General features: G+C 38.0%; 1 protein-coding gene across 1 annotated transcript in view; it reads left to right on the top strand.

Moving 5' to 3' along the window:
* The first annotated feature begins 240 nt into the window (after positions 1 to 240).
* Positions 241 to 19,906, top strand: part of TBK1 (TANK binding kinase 1) — a 28,368-nt gene continuing 8,702 nt past the window's right edge. Inside the window, exons 1-13 of the mRNA XM_030960438.1 lie at positions 241 to 302; positions 4,176 to 4,296; positions 6,146 to 6,286; positions 7,255 to 7,384; positions 7,936 to 8,117; positions 8,912 to 9,072; positions 10,951 to 11,061; positions 12,754 to 12,933; positions 14,282 to 14,478; positions 15,669 to 15,727; positions 16,852 to 16,943; positions 17,384 to 17,485; positions 19,473 to 19,551. Of these exons, the coding sequence (XP_030816298.1) occupies positions 4,210 to 4,296; positions 6,146 to 6,286; positions 7,255 to 7,384; positions 7,936 to 8,117; positions 8,912 to 9,072; positions 10,951 to 11,061; positions 12,754 to 12,933; positions 14,282 to 14,478; positions 15,669 to 15,727; positions 16,852 to 16,943; positions 17,384 to 17,485; positions 19,473 to 19,551 (1,521 nt within the window). The 5' untranslated portion in view covers positions 241 to 302; positions 4,176 to 4,209. The remainder of the gene's footprint in view (positions 303 to 4,175; positions 4,297 to 6,145; positions 6,287 to 7,254; positions 7,385 to 7,935; positions 8,118 to 8,911; positions 9,073 to 10,950; positions 11,062 to 12,753; positions 12,934 to 14,281; positions 14,479 to 15,668; positions 15,728 to 16,851; positions 16,944 to 17,383; positions 17,486 to 19,472; positions 19,552 to 19,906) is intronic.

Genomic DNA, 19,906 nt, shown 5'->3' with positions numbered 1-19,906 from the left:
GAAACGCTCCGAGCCCGTTGGGAACATCGCGCCAGCGAAAACACCCGGAGTGACCACTTTTATCCAACACCCCACTCCCACTTTCCCATGTTCCCAGATATTTTCCTATCTCGCGATCCGTCGCCCGGGGCCGGGCAGCGCAGCCTCGGCCCCAACGGGCGGGGTCTCCGCACAGGCCCCGCCGGGCGGGGAGGGCGCGGCGGCCGCGCCGCCCGGGCGGTGCCTGGCCCGCTCCGCCTCCCCGCGCCGCGGCAGGAAGCCGGAAGCGGCCGGGGAGCTGGGCAGGCCGGCGGGAGCGGCTGGTGCGTGGGGCTGCGGGGCTGGGCAGGGCGGGTTCGGGGGTGGCCGCGTAGGGCCGGGCCGAACCGAGGTGGGCTGCGCCGGCCGCGTGCCGTCGCCGCCATCGCGCTGGTGCCCAGGGGAGGCGGCAGCCACCGGGCGCGGTGGTTTCAGTTTCCCGGGGCGGCGGCGGGGCCTTCGCGGGAGCTGCCGGGTCGCGGGCGGCGCGCCCCGAGGTGGCGGCGGTACCGGCCGTGCAGTGGCCGGAACGAGGTGCGGCCGGCCCGTGGCCTCTGCGGTGTGCCCGGGGCCCGGCCCTAGTCCCGGTCTCGGTGACTTCTGTCCCTGTGAATGTGACTCAGGAAGCGGCGTCGCCTTCGTAGGAGTTGTTAAAGTTTTACGTCGGGAATCTCGTCCTGCTGTGGGGATGAGCTCGGTGCTGTGCCTGCCCACTTCCCGCCGAGGGAAGGACGTGGCCCTCCGCTGGTTTCCAGGAGCTGCAGTCCCACACAGGCCGAGTCCTCCCCCTGCAGTACGGGTTGGACAATCCTAGAGTAGGGGTGATGAGCAGCACTGGAGCCAGGCTTGCCATTTCTTTTGTGTGCCTTTGGAAGAATGTTAGGGTTCAAGCAGCTCCTTGTGTGGCCAAGGGCAGGGTACTTCCGTGATTGAGATGCCAGCTGTTGGACTGGAAACCCCCTAAAGAGGTTATAGCTGAAGAAAGCAGGGGTAGGAAGCAGGAGCTTTCGGGGGAGAAGCTTATTTTCTAAGCCTTGAGAGAGGGCATACAGGGAAGTATCAAACGTTAATAGTTAACAGAGTGTGAATGACATTTATTTGGAACCTCAGCACCTTGCCTGTTGGCTTTGGTGGCATATAGGATCTTGCCTGTAAACAGAAAGGGCCATCACTTAAACTTCATCATCTGTCCCTGCTTGCCTGGTGAAGTTGTATATTGCAGCTGTCAATAGGGGAGCCATACCTGCTTTGTGTGCTTATCCCGTGTGCCTGAGGTAGCAGAAAATTCCTTCCTGTTAGTTACGAGCATTCAGTTCTCCCGCTTCAAAGCATTGGGAGTTTAAAAAAAAAACTGCATTAGCAATGCAGTCGTTTTTTATTACAACCCCCTCTGCTGATAGATTAAAAGAGTAGTAGCATGACCAGAAGCAGAAAAATCTTCAATAAAAAACACCTAAAAAGCAGCCCCCAAGCCCCTGATATGCTAATGGGAGATAGTAAATCAAACTGCGAGCTGGAGAGATTTCTTGAGATGTATGTGAAGAGCTTTTGACTCATCTAACACCAGACTTAGTGACCATAAGTGAGATGTGAAGAAATAGCAAGTTCAGCATTAAGTCTAGTGACAGGATCAATCATCGAGTTAGAGCCTTTTTCAATTTTTTTCTTTATTATTATTTTAAGGGAAACCCTTAGTAACTTGATTTAGAGTGGAAGAAATGAAGAGAAAACTTGAGATGCTAAGTATTTAGCGAAGATCAGTTATTACTTTGTCAGAGAACACAAAGTATTAGAGGCCTAACATGTTAATCAATCTAATTATTATAATTTGAAGGTTAAAGCTGAATGAGACTTTATACCTTAAAAGTGAAGACTGCCAAAAATTAACAAAAAAAGGGTAATAATGCAATACTGACTTTGTTTTGCCATGTAATATGTACCCTGGGATTAATATTGCTGTATTTATGTCTATATTTTGTTTTAAGAGTAAAAAGCCCCAGACCTTGAGAATCCATTAAATGACTTTCTGGTTATTCTTAATATCCTCTGAATGATACTGAAGATCATCTGTTGTAGTTGTGCTCTTTTATTTTTTTCATCCATTGACCTTTGTGCATATTTAGTTATAGATTAAGACTGTAAAAAGGAGCTGATCTTGTACATAAGCTACCTCATCTTTATTCTTTTGGGGAATGTAATAATTTAGTCTATTAATGGGCTACTAATTTTTGTTTTTATTTGAATAGATTTTGATGGAGAATTTCTGTGCACTGTCGGTCTGATTAGAAAGGATTCGTTATGTTCTGTGCCTTGCTATGAGTCTATGAATTGTTTTGAAGTAAATCACAAAATTCATGCTTACTGGTAATGTGCCAGCTGGCCTGTTAGAAGCAGGAGTTTAATTATGAGAGAAATGTTTTAACTTGAAGATTTTACAGATGGTTTGCAGTGCAGGCTGTGCGTTATTTCTTTACATCCTCTCTTCTGTACCTTCTGTGTCTGCATTGTAGAGAGATCATTGGCATCTACAGTAATTGCCTGATGGGAGAAGTCATCTTACCCTACTATTGCAGATTGTCTTGTCAGAGTTAACCAAGAATTGTTAGGCTTGGGAATGTGGTGTTAGGGGTTTTTTTTATTGTCTAGATTGGACATAAAACCTTTTGTCCCTTCCAGAGGCATTAAGAACTTTGTCAAATTTTGCAGATGGCATTGCTGTGTGACTCTCAATTAACTGTGGAGTAATGTCGGTTCTTTGCTTTGTGTCTTTGCATTCTGTACGCTGCATGTCATTGCTTGGATGTTTTGGGACAGCTTTGCAAGAAGCTTCACATCTCACATGAGCGAACAGCTAGAGGAAAGTGTGCAATGTGCGGTCACTACAGGCAGAGAAGCGCGCTCAGAGCCCGTGTGCGGTCTGCACGGGGCGCGGTGGGACAGGGGCAGGGCGGGCCGAGTGCTCCGCCCGCTGCCGGGGCCGGCTGGGAGAGCGGCGCTGCCGTGCGGCTCCCTCCGCTCTCCTGGGAGCGCCCTGTGCGGCTCCTGTGCACCAGGGAGCTCTCAGAAAGTGCCACTTCTGGTAGCAGATTCAGGAAATTCTTCAGCAGTTACGGGAAAGGCTTCTTTCTTTGAGTATCAGTCACCAGTTTCCTGTCATCACGTGTAAGTAACATGCAGCATCCGCTACCAAGCTGAGCAAAGACCTTCACTGTAGGAACTTCCCTGGTCCAGTTGCCATTTTGCTCTTGAGATTCTTTAGGTTAGGCAAGCTCCATCTTTGATTTTAGCGCCTTTTCCTAGGTTTAATGGCAAAATCAGTGTGTTAATTAAACCAAAAAATTAAGGGTATTCACCTGCAGCTCCTGCTGTTTTGGCAAACAGGAAAATGTGGCAGTTCTAATGTTCTGTTTTATGTTAGTAATTTTAATTTAATCAAACTTTTTTCCTCTTTCATGTGAATCTGTGAAGACCAACTATTTGACAGTTCATATTTCAGGAAGGGTGGGGAAATTCTGTAGATGTGACATACCCAATATGAACTTGTAGAAATGAGAGAAATGTCTCTTAATTTCTTTCAGTAGTAATTGCTGGTTCCAGCTAGTGGTTGTAAATACTTCTGTCAATTGTAGTTTTTTTCAAGCTCATGTAAAAGTAGCTTTTTATGTTTTGTTAGTCCATCTCCTACTGAAATGCAACTTCCAGAGCCAAAGTGATGCAAAATATCTGTATACATATCTAACATCATCTCTAATATTTGTTTTTTGGCATATGTACAGAATAATGGAATTCAGTTACAGGTCTTGCTTACCTTTAGAAGACTTCGTGCACGTGGTTTTGCCTCTTTTCTATATATTTTGTTACTTGATCATTTCAACACCATGTACAACAGTAAAGAGATTATAAGATTTTCACCTTTCCAGTTGATCTTTCAAACAAAGTCTGGGGAATACAGACCTTAAATGCAGAGAGGTGTTGTGTCAATGGCATTAGTTTTGATTGTTTGGCTTAATTTTGTTTCCATATTTCACTTCTTGTTCCTCTACTTGGTTGCTCTTCATTCTACATGTCAGGTTTGGACATTTATATTTCCTTCTAATTTATATAAGTAATGTATTTTACTAAATTATAATTTAGTGTATTGAACCTTCTCTTTTAAGGTGAAAAAGAAAACTGTCTGATCAAAGAGCAAAGATGCAGAGCACTTCAAATTACCTCTGGCTGTTGTCTGACATTCTGGGACAGGGAGCGACTGCAAATGTTTTCCGGGGGCGACAGAAGGTTTGTGAGGAATTTTCATATGCAAGTAACATCATGAAATCGACAAAAAAAGTTCAATATTTAGGCCTAAAGCAAATGTATCTGTGTAATTATTCTTGCTTAGTTTTTAATTTTTAGTATTTGTCCATTGAATTAGAGTTCAGTAGTTACATTTCTAAGGATTTGTTCTTAATGTTGCATTATTTTTCCTTGTAAAATATATTAATAATTCTTCATTCCTTTTTCTTCATTTTTACAGAAAAAAACCACCTTATTCAAGAATTTGAATAGAAACAAATGACCTACCAGTTTCTATTACATGATCCTATTATATGTATCTTTGTTAAACTGTCTTTTCTTTGGTTTTTATCTGTTCTTTTAAAGCCTGTTTTGGTGATTTTTATTATTTTTTAATTTTAATTTTTTAATAAGAATAATATTCTTATTGTAGTGGATGAAGCTGTTGTTAGTTGTTATATGTAAGTCAGTGCTTTTTAAATGTCTTCTTGGTGACATGTGTTGAGTAATCGGTGCAAAATAGTAATATTTTTGCAAATGATACACTAAAGTGTATGTTGCAACCTGCTGAGGGGCTAAGAGGACCTTACTTGTGTAGGTAATTTGTTCCTATGAATTTCACAATATATCTCACAAAGCAAAAATATAAACACAAAGTATGGTTCACAAAGTATAGTTGTGAAAGTTGCCTTTCAGTAATGATAGTCTGTGTCAAATTGCTACAAAGTGATTTGTAAGATACAGTGTTTCTGTGTTCGATATTTAAGCGTGGAACAGTATTAAGCAATAGTTTAGCAGTTATTTTTGCTTTTCTGGGTAAGTGAATTTCAGCACAGAATGATTGCCCTGTAAACCATGGTTGCGCCTGTGATCACCCTCAGTAGTCTGAGCCTGTGACCTGCAGCTCGTTGTCAATGGGAGAAAGATTTACATGGGCACCAGTAGTGCATGTAAGTGTGTTGCAAAGCGCACCTTGTCTGAGCACAGGAAGGCTGTGTCCTTAGAAATAATCTGTTGCACCAACTGCTCGTGCAAGCTTGTTTCTAGAGTGGGCGCAGGAAGATGCTCTGCCCTGAGAGGGATGGGAGTTGCACTTCAGCTGGTGCTGTTGTTGCTTGAGTATGTTGAGGCTTAGTCCCTCTGGAGAACTTAAATCTGATTAAGCTCCTGATTGTGCTCCTGACACTTATTATGTGGGTTTGAACTCCTCAGGATTTTACATGAGTGCCACGTAGTGCTCAAAACTGCCTTTGAAAAAAGAAAATACTGGTTTATCAGTATAAACAGAACAATAAAGAAAGAGAGAGCAACATTCAACTACCAGAAATTGTCTTTTAACTTAAGCAAGCCAAGTATATGCGTGCCTCTCATTGATTAGTGCAAGTAATTCTTGCTGAAAAAATATTTTTCAGCTAAGTTTAGGAGTAATTTTTAAATGTGTAGGCTTTGCTATACTAACAAAGGCTATGCATTTATACTAACAGTACTTTTATATAACAGTACTCTTTTTTTATAGTAACAGTATACTAGCAGTATATATACTAACTGTATACTTTGTACTGTTATAACAGTATACTAACAGTACTCTTTTTTAAAGAGCTCTTAGGTTTTGTGACCTAATGAGTTCCTTTCAGCTAGTCTGTTTGCTTCTAGTCTATATTAAACTAATGCAATTTCATTTTTTTAGCAGAATCTTTATTTCCACCTTAGCACAAAGTAGTATTTTGAAATATTTCTAGTCTGGTTATACTCATATGTACAATAGAAAATCGAAAAATGCTTGGATAATGTCTGTGTGTACATTTACAATTTTTTGCTTCTGTTTGATGAGTAGTTTGTTTGTTTTCAACAGAAAACTGGGGATTTATATGCTGTCAAAGTATTTAACAGTATAAGTTTCCTTCGTCCTGTGGATGTTCAGATGCGAGAGTTTGAAGTATTGAAGAAACTAAATCATAAGAACATTGTCAAGTTGTTTGCCATTGAGGAAGAGGTAATGAATTGTGTTTGTGATCTGAGATGCATGGAAGTAACTGTAGTAACTGGTTTTTTGTTTTATCCACAACCATAAAGTGTACAGTTACATTTTTAAAGAATGGTAGCATATATGGTGATACAAATACTCCCACCCAGCCACCACCATATTTTGGTTTTCTTTCTTCTTTGTTGCTGTAAGAAGAAATATGCTTGCTTTCAGTAGGTGAAACATCTTCAGTGTGTAGGCTCAGGTAATGAATCTTATCTCAGGAAGCCACCTGTCCTAAGTTTTATCTTGAATTAGGATTTTTAATGTATCTACATGTACTAATATTTAATAGTTGAATAAGGGAACTGTTTATAGATGAAGGTGTTTCAGTAATCCTGACAATTTTATGCTTTTCCTTTTCAACCAAGTAAAATGATGACAGGATACTATTATACAGTATCCTGTATACTATAATATAATATAGTATATATAATCTATATAATTATTATTATTATATAGTATATATAATATATATACTATAATAATATAATAATATATAATATTATTATTATATAGTATATATAATATATATAATTATTATACTATTATAATAGTATAAATTGGAGCAGCTGAACTGAAAATGAACAGATGAGTTGAAATGACCCAGATGATGAGATGAATAAAGAAGGACAGTTGATATTCTCAGCACTTATGGTGTGTAGTTTCTTGTTTGTCCACCTGTCAATGCTGCTGTCAACCTGCTAGTGCCTAGAACTTGAGGCTTTCTTAGTTATTTTCCCCTCTCCAAGTTGGAATACGTGAAACAATATAAAAATCCACCTGCACTTCTTTTGAAGATCACCAGAATGGAAATTATGATCTAACTATAGATTTTACTTTTCTTTTTTGAAAGTAAGGTCTTGTGGTTATAGGTAGTTTCTGACATTGGTGTCGCAATAGTCAGATTCTTAATCTCTTTTTGATTTTTTTTCCAGACAACTACTAGACACAAAGTACTAGTTATGGAATTTTGTCCGTGTGGGAGTTTGTACACAGTTTTAGAGGAGCCGTCTAATGCCTTTGGTTTGCCAGAGTCTGAGTTCTTAATTGTTTTGAGAGATGTGGGTATGTAGACTTAGCTCTTTGGTCTATTTTGTTGACTGAAACAATCTCATACTTGTTTTATTTATCTTCAAACAGCAAGAAACAAATTTACATGACTGTCAACTAATTGAACAAATTAATATGGTCCTATGGAATCACATATTTATATCTATGTTGGTATAGGTATCTGCATTAAGAAGCCATCTCTGTGCAAAGTATTGATGTATTTTTTTCTTTATTTCAAGAATACTTTTCACATATTGAACAGACTTCTAGTGATAATTTCAGAAGAGTTAATTAGAAAAATAATATGGTTTACCTTTGTTTACCTGCTATAAAATTTACTTTATGGGAGAGATGTTACTGAGGGCAAGAAATGCTGTAATTTAGCTGTTTGGAAAGAAAAAAAAGCAATCTGTGGTCATGGTCTTTCTGTTAGTTATATGTCCCTTCTCATTCCCATTTCCCAATGAGAACATAAGCGTGTCTTCCTAGCGTCAGTTACAATTCAGTGTTTGCACAGTGTGTCACAATGTGTACATGAATTCTGTATTTGTTTTCTTCAATTGAAGTGGCTGGGATGAATCATCTCCGTGAGAATGGAATAGTGCACCGTGACATCAAGCCAGGCAATATAATGCGTGTTATAGGTGAAGATGGGCAGTCTGTTTACAAACTTACAGATTTTGGTGCAGCAAGAGAACTTGAAGATGATGAACAATTTGTTTCTCTCTATGGCACAGAAGAGTATTTAGTAAGCCCATATGATTTAATTTTCTGTTGAAGAAATGTTTGAAGCCTGAGGCCGTTCATGGTTATGGTTGAATAAGTCAAGGTCAAGTTGTTGGGAATTAGTATTTAAACCTTTGTATTACAATTGTTTTTATAACTTTCCACTGGACTTTTTCACCTTGGGTCATGCCATCTTCTGCTGGTGTAAATACATCAGTCTTGAAATAATTTCCAAGTCCAGCTTTAACTGTTGCCTTGTGTGAAAGGAGGAACAACAGTATTTTAGTTATGAATAGATTTGCCTTTATCTCTGTAGATGTGTTTTAGTTTGTGTTTGAGCTACTTGGATGACGTTAGGTGTAGTTAAGATTTGCGTGAAACCTTGGCTAACCAAAGAGAGACAGGTGGAGAAGTACCAAGACAAGCACCTTAGCATGATTTTCTTCCTGCCAAGTTTTCCCAAATGTGAATCACAGCTGATACTCTCCTCTGCTGTGGATCTTTTTTCCATTTGGTTTCTGTTGTTTCAAAATCATCAGGAGGAATACTGAATTTCTTCTCTTTTTTAGTGGTCTTTTATACTAGTAGTCACTCTCCAGCTGAATTTCAAAATATTTTTTGTAAACTTTTTAATAAAAGCAACAGTCATACGTAGGAATATAGTGATGTTTGTTAGAATAGCTTAAGCAACTTGTATGATACAAGCAAACTTTTCTTTTTTAAAGAACTGAAAGTTTAGACTGACAAATTGGGTTAGATTGGGTTTTTTCTGTGTAAAGTTTCATAAAGCAATTGTAACTTTTTTTTTCTCTTTAGCATCCTGATATGTATGAGCGAGCAGTTTTGAGAAAAGAGCATCAGAAGAAGTATGGAGCAACAGTTGATCTGTGGAGCATAGGGGTGACCTTTTACCATGCTGCAACAGGGAATTTGCCTTTCCGACCTTTTGAAGGACCTCGTAGGAACAAGGAAGTGATGTAGGTAATTTAGAAGGAGAATTTTATCTGTTGGTAAATTAAATCAGCCTTCAAAATGCTTTTTACCAAGGAATTCTACACACATATAGAAAAACTTTAAAACAGTAAAAATATTAAAGGAAAAACACTCTCTTGTTGTGGTATAGCCCCAGATATACCACAGGCAGCTGAACATTACACAGCTCTTCACTCACTTCTCTGTAGTGGGATGGGGGAGAGAATTGTAAAGGTGAAAGTACAAAAACTCACAGATTGAGTTAAAGACAGTTTAATAAGTAAAAAAAGCCTCCACAACAAACAGCAGTCCTTGCCTCTTAAACCCAAAGGGAAACAAAACCAAGGAACACAAGTAATGCAGAAAATCCCCAGTTGCTCATGAGCAGCCAGCTGATGCACAGTCAGTCCCTGACCAAGTGCCACCCTGGCAAATTCTTCCCCACCTCCTCCTTAGCTTCTGTTGCTGAGCAATAGGTGTGGAATATCCCTTGGGTCAACTGTCCTCCTGTATCCCCTTTGAACTTCTTGCCCCCAGCCTACTTGCTGGTAGGGCAGTAGAAAAGTAGAAGAGGCCATGATGCTGTGTAAGTGCTACTCAGCAATGGCGAAACATGCCTGTGTTATTGACACTGTTTTGGTCACAAATCCAAAACATGGTACCATACACTACTATGAAGGAACTTAACTCTATCCCAGCCAAAATCAGTGGAAACATTCTGCTTCAACAAGGATTTTACTGTGTGACACCTTAAGATCCGAATTAAGCATTTAAATTGAGAAAGACCTGAATTGAGTTCCCCCAAAATACTGGTGTTTTTCCACACATCTTTCTTTCAGCATGGCACTAGGCTGGTCTGTTGCAGTGCCATTTATGTAACTTGGATACTTAGGCAAAATTATGGTATTCTGAAATGGGATTTTGGTGCTGCAAATTTTTGTTGTCCTTTAAATGATGGTCTTACCCAGCAGTCTTGAAATGAGTGCACTACCAATGAGACTGACATTTGAGTAGTGTAGTTGTGGAACTGCAGCTGCAGATAACAGGGATGGCTCCTGAGTGGAAAACAGAAGATATGCCTATGATGTGACGATTGTATTCGATTCCTGTTTCATCTTAGTCTGGTTGTATTTTGTTTTTCTGTGTGTTGCATTTTAAGAATAAAGCAAGGGGGTACTTGGAACCTCTAACACATCAATACCATCTCTGTTCTGATGCTCCTTGTAAAACTGACTCCAGTTTTCTTAGTTGAAGAAATTTTCCATCTTCTGATTTTTTTCACATAAGAATTCTTGTAGCTGCTTGAGAGATGTTTTGTATGTATCTTGTCCTCCAGAAAAAGAAAGCACAGCTGAAATATTCTGTTGCAAAAAGTCTGTTGATCCTCATTTCATTTCATGAAAAATTTGAGAAATACTTGCCTGTGCAATACAAAGTTAAACAATGCCAAATTGTATCTAGATTTCTGGATGTTCCTTCTCTATGCCCAAGTCACTTTGTGGTGGTTAAATGTTGTCTCTTGCTGTGGAACATGCTTGAAGTTAGCATGTTAATGTGTAAATGGAACTAAATTGACTTTGATTCATTAACTCTTGTGAAAACGTTTGGTTTCCTTCAGTATGCTGGAAGTATCTCCAGAAGTTTTCCCCAAGGCTGAAATAGACAAAGTTGCTTCTCCAGCGTAACTTTTTGTTCTTTACTCTTTTAGCACTGATCTGTCAGCTCGTAAGTGAAGCTTCCTAATTTTTGCACCATCTACAAATTTGGGCCAACCTGTCATTTAAATTTGCATTTTTGCTGCCCCTTTGAGGATTAATTACTCAACCTATGCATGTATAAGAAGAAGTAGCTGAAGTTTCCATCATTTTTTTCATGTATTGCAGGTATAAAATAATCACTGGAAAGCCTTCTGGTGCTATTTCTGGAATACAGAAAGCGGAAAATGGACCTATTGAGTGGAGTTGGGAGATGCCTGTTTCTTGTAGCCTTTCAAAGTAAGTTTCAACTTACAAATGCTCACAAAATGTTTCAATGCCTCTTGATTGGGCTTTTCCAGGTATTTTCTGGGGTTGTGTCTTTGGAGCAGAGATCTGACACAGTTTTTTCTTTGAACTCTTCAGTACATCAGTACAGTCTGATATTTGGTTATCAAGTGGTTTTTTTCTTCCCATCTGTCCAAATAGTTTTATGATTGCTAATTTACAAATGAGCACATCTGATGTGGTTTGAGAAGAAATACTATTACTGAAAATACTAGAAAATACTATTACTATTACTATTACCTCAGGAATGAAGAATCAATAACTTTGATGGCACTCATTTCTTGCAAGAATGTGACTTCAGACATGACAAAGATTAGGCAGTAGGAAGGAAATGATAAGCAAAGACAATTCAGAGGCTTACTTTTTGCTAGGAAAAAGGTCACATCAGTGCATTTTAACACATACTTGTATCTTTTCAATTTTATCATCATGTTTTTGCTTCATATGTCTGTAATATTCAGTATAAAGAGCCATGGAAGATCTGATTTTGGTGTGACTTTGAAAACACCTCCCATAACCCACTTACCCATTTTTCTTCCTGAGATTTCTTCTGTACTTTAAAGTTACTAATCTTTCTTGGTAAAGGAGGAAATAAGTTGTTCTGTGAAGAGACTGTATAAACAAACCTTTTTGAAAGCCAAATATATACATCTTTAAGGAGTGTAGAGTCAAAGTCTGGTTTATATGAATTCATTAGTTTAGAATGTGCAAAATTTGCAATTTGTATGTGTTTTTCATTATACTGCTCATTTGTCATTTGTTCCTCTGCTTATCCTTTTATGTAGTATTCAAACAGTATTCAGTGTTACAAGTTTAGTACTAAAGTGGGTTTGAGCACAGCATCCACTGACCTCTAATGTAGTCAGCAGTGTGCTTGCAAGCCACTGCAACTTGCTTGAGAATGTTACCAGTTCTACCGCTGGATTCAGGCTTGATGTGTACATAATGTTAAAATTTTGGAGAAGTTGTTCATGGTAATGCACAAGTGGGATCCATAAAGTTTCTTACCATTCAGATGCTCAAGGCAGAAATGCAAGAAATTTAAGCTGACCTTCCTCCTAGAATAGTAGCAACTGTAAGGCAATGGGTAGCACAGGTTTTTTTGCAGCACTGAAGCTGCATGTGCATAGTACTTATTTAGCCCCATCTCAATCAGGATGAATTATTAGTGTTGACAGTTTAAATGAGTCTTTGCTAATCCAGCTGATTTTGACTGAAAGCAACATGGTGTGCTCACACAAACATCACCACTAGCAAATCCTAAATGGCAGTAGCTTCCTTCAAAGTGATACACTGTGGTGTGTGGGGTGAGCTGGCTAAAATGCTACTGGGATGGTAGAATGTGGCCTCAACTGTACAATGTAGACTTAGTATACTAATTTAATGTAATTTTTGCAGTGTGACTGAAATTTCTCAAATACCAAAAAAAAAGGAAAGATTTAAAGTACATGTATTAATGAAAAACCATAGACATTGCCTTTGAACATTTTGTTGCTCAGCGTAGGAAAAAAGGCACTGACATACTCTTTAAGGGATAATAGATGTGTATGCATGAGACAAGTCAAATGAATTATTGTGATTGGTTGCAAGATAAAATGTTTCAAGTAGAACCAAGTTGTCTCATCTCTTCCTGGTGTCCTCTAGGGGTCTGCAAGTACTGCTCACACCTGTCCTTGCAAATATTCTTGAAGCAGACCAGGAGAAATGCTGGGGATTTGACCAGTTTTTTGCAGAGACGAGTGACATACTGCACCGAATAATAATCCACATCTTTTCATTACAGCAGATGACCTTGCACAAAGTTTATATTCACAACTATAACACGTAAGTGCTCTCTCTCTCTATTTGCATTACTTTAGTCTTGTTCAGGTTAACAGCACTGTGACCTCAGATCACCAGTTACAAATTCAGTAACCTGTGACCTCATGTCACCAGCGTTGCAAATTCAGCAACCCCTAATTGGCAGTTTATCTGAGGAAGTAAAAGGACACGATTCTCCTGCATAGCCATAGTGCACATAGAAACATGTTGACCAAAAATAAAAATAATGTCCTCAAGCATACAAAAGGCACACATTGTCTACGGTGTAAAACTCTCACAGGGATTCTGAAGTGGTAATTGGTACAGTTTAGGATCCTGATTTGTATGGGGTTCACTTTATGACCATGAAGTGCTGATGTTAAAAGCTGTAAGATGTACAAACATTAATGCCTTTTCTCTGCTGTGTTACAGATAATACAGAGCACATGTTAATTTCTAATACATTGATACATACTGTTATTTCATCAAATGTGTAAATACAGTTCTGCCCACTTCAATTTTTCTTTTCTATTCCATCACTTTTATTTTGAGAGAGCCCAAATACTGTTTTTGCAGAGAAATCTTACTTCTAATTTTTATTATTATTTACATGCGTGATTATTTATAAACTAGTTGTAGTATTAAGAAGTAATAGTGTACTAGTGCTGCACAGGAGGCAAACTGGTCCTTCCCTTTAGTGTACTGATGGTTTTTCTTTTCTTTCTCCCTCCTTTGTGGGAGCTTTTGCTGGTTTGGTTTTTTGGTTGCTGTTGTGGTAGTAGGCTTTTGTGGTGGGGTGTTTTTGGAGGGGAGAGGTATGGTGGTATTATGAATTCTTATCCTTGTATCTATTGATTGCTGTAAATAAAATTCCAAAGCGTCTTTGCTCTTCTTTATCACTGCTGTTTTAGGAAATAATCTGGCTATCTGTTAGCTTACTGGCTGAACTTAATTTTTTGATATGTAAAATACCAGACTTTGCTTTTGGAGAGACCATCCATCTCCTTTCAAGAAAAGGATATGCCTTAGAAAACTTAAGTAGGCTTCCTTCCCCTGTTTTAATGTTGCCTGGTTTTACTGACCTTCAGACCAGAGCAATTGTGTTTAGACAGACGTGCTTTGGCAGATAATCAGAGGTAGAAAGGAAGTTTAGTATTTTGCAGGAAATAGCTTTTATTTCTGTAACACAGCAACCTGGGGTCTTAGGCACCATGCTACTGTTTTTTTACTTAAAAGTCAGGTGCTTTATGTGTAAACCCGGTTCTTAATTAATCAGAAATAAAAGCAATTTTTATTTAAATAATACAAAATCTGAATTGCTGAACTATTGTAGTGAATCTAACTGCTACCAATTATATTGTTTGTATTACAGAGCTGCTATATTTCATGAGTTGGTCTACAAACAGACAAAAATACCATCTCAGAATCAAGAACTGATATATGAAGGTCGGCGCTTAGTACTAGAGCCTGGCAAATTGGCACAGCACTTCCCCAGAACAACAGAGGAGAATCCTATCTTTGTAGTAAGCAGGGAGGCTGTGAACATTGTTGGATTAATCTATGAAGAAGGTATATGAAAGTAATTTCCCTTTGCTCAGAGCTGTCTTTTGTAAATAGTTTGTGTTACTTAATGTAATTGTTTTATGTCTGTTATGTCTTAAAAATAGTGTTGGAAATTTTCTTTTGTTGATATCTGAAGTTCTAAGTATGCAGTCCAATGTTTTTCAAAGCTGCTGAGTATCTGGAGCATTTTTACAGAAACAGTAGATGCTTGTAATGTTCCAAGTCCTTTGAACCTGAACATTTGTGTGCTAAGATGTAGTGGTGCTTATGGAGTTATGAACCTTTTGAAGCATGACACTTTAAACAAGTAGAAAGAAACATTATAGAAAGTAACTCAAAGCTGATTCTTTTGTTCCATTATTCACTAAGTGGAAGGTCAAGTTTTACTTTTTTAATTTTTATTTGTTGTGAATGTGGTTAGCCTTTCAGTTAACAGAGGAGGTCTTTATAATGTACATTTGCTCAGAAGATAAGGTAATACCATAACACAGGGGAAAAAAAAAAGAAATTAAGGTTTTGAATTTCCATTTATCATTGTGAGGCTTTTAGAGGGGCCTATGCCAGAGCCCTTTTTTAATAAATGGTGAGCAGGAGGACATGGCTGCAGCTGAGAGGTCAGTGTTGCTTTTTTCAATATGTCCTAAATACTGACTGCTCTGGCCAGCTGGCTGGCACTTACACAGAGGTGCTGAAGAGTGTGGGTAGGTTAGCTATTTGTGGAAGGATCAACAGGGCCTTTATATTGTGTCACAGAGCTTTCTGAAGGAGCCAGTGAGCATGAGAACAAAGGTGGTAGGGGCTATCTGAGGTTGGTGAAGTGCTACCCTTAAGAGCCTCAATGAAAGTAAGCAGCCATATGATGAGAAGGGAATGGTCTCCTATGTGGGCAAACATGGTGCTGAAGAACAGAGAGCAGCAGTTGGCTCTCTCAATGGACAGAGGTTGCAAGTGGAGACCTGCATGAATTCTGTGCCGTGCAGCATGTTCAGAAGTGAGTCTGGAGACAATCTTATTTGCTGAAGATACCAAGTTATTTAAAACAGTTAAGACAAAGGCTGGTTTTAAAGGAGCTCATGAAAAGCACATGATATTAAAAGGCATAAAAGCAATGTACAGGGTGGGGAGGGAAAACAGTCTGAACTTTTGAAGTCTCCTCTCAAAAATAATAAAATACAGACACTTGTTTTATATTTCAGTTTTACTTCCTAAAGTACATCAACGTTACGATTTGGATGGGGATGCCAGTATGGCTAAAGTGAGTAATTACCATTTAAAATAATATATATGGATAATGATACTGAAATGAAAGCTACTTAATTTTCAAATTAATAATGTTAATAAAACTATTTTAGAATGCTAATGAGGATACTGACTGATAGAAATATATTTATTAACAAAAGATCTAAAAGTATATTAAAGCTGTACTTTTGTATGCAAAATATGGTTTGTTTTTTTTTTTTAACCAAACCCAAAGTCCAGTCTTCTAAATTCAAAATGCTCTGTTACTGTACAATTCAGTGGGGAAAGGAGCCTGACACTGTGTAGTCTTTAAGTGAGTTAGAGGCTTCATAACTTCTAATGGTGCAAAATTTAACATTAGAAAAATAACTCTTGCTCAATAGGGTGGAGTCTCTAGCACTCTGCAGAAGGGTGGAATTTCTGTTGCCTCTTAGAAACTTTCAGAATCTGTGGGAGATGGGTAAAGGATGTTGCATTGTTTTGGTTGTTTTTCTAAAACTACTGAATGTATGCGCAGCCATGTTGGACGTTGTGATCACCACTTATACATGTGAAATACTGACTGCTGAGGAGCCTTTTATTCAGACATGGTAGTGCTGAAAATATATGCCCCTTTAAATACCAGTAAGCTTGAAAATTAATAAACAGAAAAGCATCAGTTTATACTAATTATTTAAAGTATTGTAAATTATAATATCTGAAACTTTGTTCTCAATTCTAAATAATACAGCAGTCTTGTAGGTGGAATTGGGTAAATTTAGAGAGTCTCTAGCCTTAGAATATAAAAAAGGGTCACTTTTTGCAAGTTCCTTTTAGTGTATGTGCTTGATTCCTAAAATATTGAAGAAATGTACTTGTAACTTTGACAGAAATAGTAAGTTGCATCATTTTTGTTTGTGAGATTTGTTTTCATCCCTGACAGGTGCTTCAGCATAACTGGAAAACCCATGTTTAGCTCTGCCTTCATAATGGCTGTTTGGTTGTTGCCTGACTAAAGCTTAGGCCAAGTTGATAATTTTAAACTACCATCCTCATGTTGCTTTCTTTTATTAATCTGTGTTGCTTTGTTGTGATGTATTGTCTTGAAGCAATTGTTAAGAGAATACCAGATCAGTACTTATGCTGGGTTTTTTCCTCCAGGCAGTGACAGGTATTGTATGTTATGCCTGTAGAGTTGCCAGTTCTTTGCTACTTTACCAGGAGCTGATGAGAAAAGGAATTCGATGGCTGATGTAAGCAATTGACTGCATTTCATTATGCTTTTTTCTTTTAATTGAGATATGCCTTGATTATCAATAGATAATTCTGTAATCTCTTTGATATCTTGGGAGGCTTTGTTTATCCCTGAGTAAGGATAGGCTGAATTTTCCCTTTTCCCTGTCATTAGGGAAACAAATTTTTTTAAGAATAATTAAAGTTAAGGTGTTTGCAAATTTACTTTCTTCTGTGTATAATTTAAGTCTAACTTCTGGTAACATGCAGATGGAATTGAACAGCTTGCACAAGGTATTTTTATATGAGGATTATGTTAATGCATCTCTAACTGAAAACAATTCCTCCTGGCAATTATTGCTTCAGGTATATTACTGTATTACTGATTGCTGGTGGGATGGCAGTTGAATGCTTTTATTCATTACTTTATACATTATAGACTAATGCTTCACTTTTTTAGTGAAATAATCAAGGATGATTACAATGAAATGGTTCATAAAAAGGCAGAGATTGTCATCAGGCTGGATTTCTGCAGCAGAAACATTGAGAAAGCTGAGAAAATGTGAGTAGAAGCAGTACACTGTACACATTGATTCTTCATTATCATTTTTAGTGACAACAGTATTATAAGTTATGATTATTTGCAGTGTTTTTGCATATAAAAATTAAATTTGAGTCAGCATGCATTTTCTGATGGCACTGACTTAAGCAGATTTAGTCATATATGTTACTTAAGTTAGAATATTAATTTTGCTGCTTAACTTAATAAGAACAAGTAGTAACTAATTAGTGGTAACTGTGTATGTTCTTTTTCTCCTTCTCTGACTCAGCTCATTTGCTCTTATTGACTCTAGAAGCTACAGTAAAGCTTGAACAAAGAATCAAGTAGCTTTGCTTTCATTAGTGCTTTTGCCACTGCATTTGGTTGCATATGACTTCAAACACTGCCCCTTACACAGTTTTAAGACTAACATTTTCTGTGTGGAAGAATTTTCATGTTGAAATACAACACAGAGCAGCTGCAAAATACCCCCAAACAACCAAGCCCAGCCCCGCTTGGTCCCTTCCCAGGAAGGTGTTATTCTTAGGCAGTGTGATAGGAACTTTAAATAGCACCTCTTCTTAGCATTCTCCTATGGGTGGTAGTTTTCCTGCTCAACCTACTGCCAGTCTTTCCCAAATGCTCTCTTAGTCATGGGATTTTCTGAACTTCTCACCAGGCTGCTCTGAAAATGCAGATAACCACAAGGTGATTAACACACACATGTAGAACCACTTTGGTTTGCAGAGTAGATTTAAAAATTAGACGTAAACCTGTTGGAGCTGCTATGCCTGTGCAAGTTGAGCACCTTGTACGTAGTAATTGTGGGTGCTCAAGGGTTTGACAGATTTGCTCTGTGTGTGCCGAACCTACCTTAAAACCCAGGTGTGTGTGTTTGTATTGGCTTCAAAAACACCACAAAACCACAACAGTGAAATAGTGAAGTCGGTAACATGCGAGATAACAGCTGTGCAGCCTAGATACTAATCATCAGGGCAAGAATCCAAACTCCCTTCAAGCCCAGTTGTACTAGTTGGCAGGACTAGATCTTGTTCAGTCTGTGTTTGGTTCAGATAGTTTCTTTCTGCATTCTGCCAGAAGAAAGCCACTCAGAAGAAATCACTGTCATTTCTGTTTTGTGACTCTGAGTACCTCAGCAGTAGTTTGAAAAAAAAATGACATTCATTTGCTAACTGGAGTAGTTCTCATGTGAACAGAAATTTCCTATGTGTTTGCACATGGTCTTTTGGCCTCTTACAAAGGGGCAGGATTTTCAGTTTGTTTGACTTTGCTAACTCCATAAAAATCTTCTAAGGGACATGTCCTCTTGTCTGTCCTTCCTTTTCAAGGCTGTGCTTCAAAGCATGACAATACAAAGTCTTTATTTGAAAAGATAAATAAAGCATTGAACTTGAGTGAAGCATGTATTTTTTGAAAGCAGTTGAGCTGTTTGTGATGGTGTTTTTAAGACTTAAATGTACATGAGACTCAAGAGAAAAAATATTGTCCTGAATAATTTATTTGGCACTTGAGCTATGGTCATATGGAAAGTATCAGTATGAACAGATGCTCCTACTATCCCAGCCTTTAAACATTTAACCCAGTAAGTTTTCTTAGAAAAGCATTTTGGTACATTGAAGTATTAGTGTGTTAGTGACTACTTTGAGTACCTTTAGTTTGATAAGATTTAAAAAATTACTTGATGAAAGGAAATAGTCTTCCAGTGCCTGTCAAGTACAAGTAATAAAACTAGAATAAAGAATTCAGGAATGGAAATTTCAACTTTATTTTAGCAGTTCCAGTGTAGGAAAAAATCAAGGAAAGTTTTTTTAAATCTAAACTCTTTCTATGGCCACTTAAATTTGTCAGTTTCATGGTTGTTGCTTGACAGAGACTGTATTTCATATACAAGAAAAGGCAGTTACTGTTATGATCTGGATTCAAGAAATACCTCGAGTGTATTCACTGCTTGTTTATTTTTTTTCAACTACATTTTTTTGCTGGACAGATATGAAAATTTGATGCAGATCAACTTGGAAGCGTCAGAAGTGGATGAAATTTCAGAGATACACACAAAACTCTTGCGTGTAAGTGTCTGACAAAGTTACCCTGTCATTCTGAAAATGATGTTTCAACAGAAAAAGCCAAATATATGGTAACACAGGCTTCTGGGAATAACAACTCTGAAATTTCAATGTAGCTTCTAGATTGCCAGTTGTTAAAATGTCCATACTAATGTGAATATCTTTCTGAAAACAGAGCAGATCCTTTTATGTTAGCTCAGTGTAATGAAAATGAGTTCCTGAAAATACATTCCTATTTTCTAAAATACTCAAGAATTACAACGTTGAAATATATTTTGCTTTGCTATTTTTTCTTTTCCATTTTTCCTTTCCTTAAAGAATTATTGACTACTTTGTTGGCTTTCTAAAATGTTGCATT

Source organism: Camarhynchus parvulus, chromosome 1A, assembly GCF_901933205.1.
Source record: "Camarhynchus parvulus chromosome 1A, STF_HiC, whole genome shotgun sequence".
Classification (NCBI taxonomy): domain Eukaryota; kingdom Metazoa; phylum Chordata; class Aves; order Passeriformes; family Thraupidae; genus Camarhynchus; species Camarhynchus parvulus.
The sequence above is the reverse complement of the archived record's forward strand: the minus strand, read 5'-3'. Positions and strand labels throughout refer to the sequence as shown.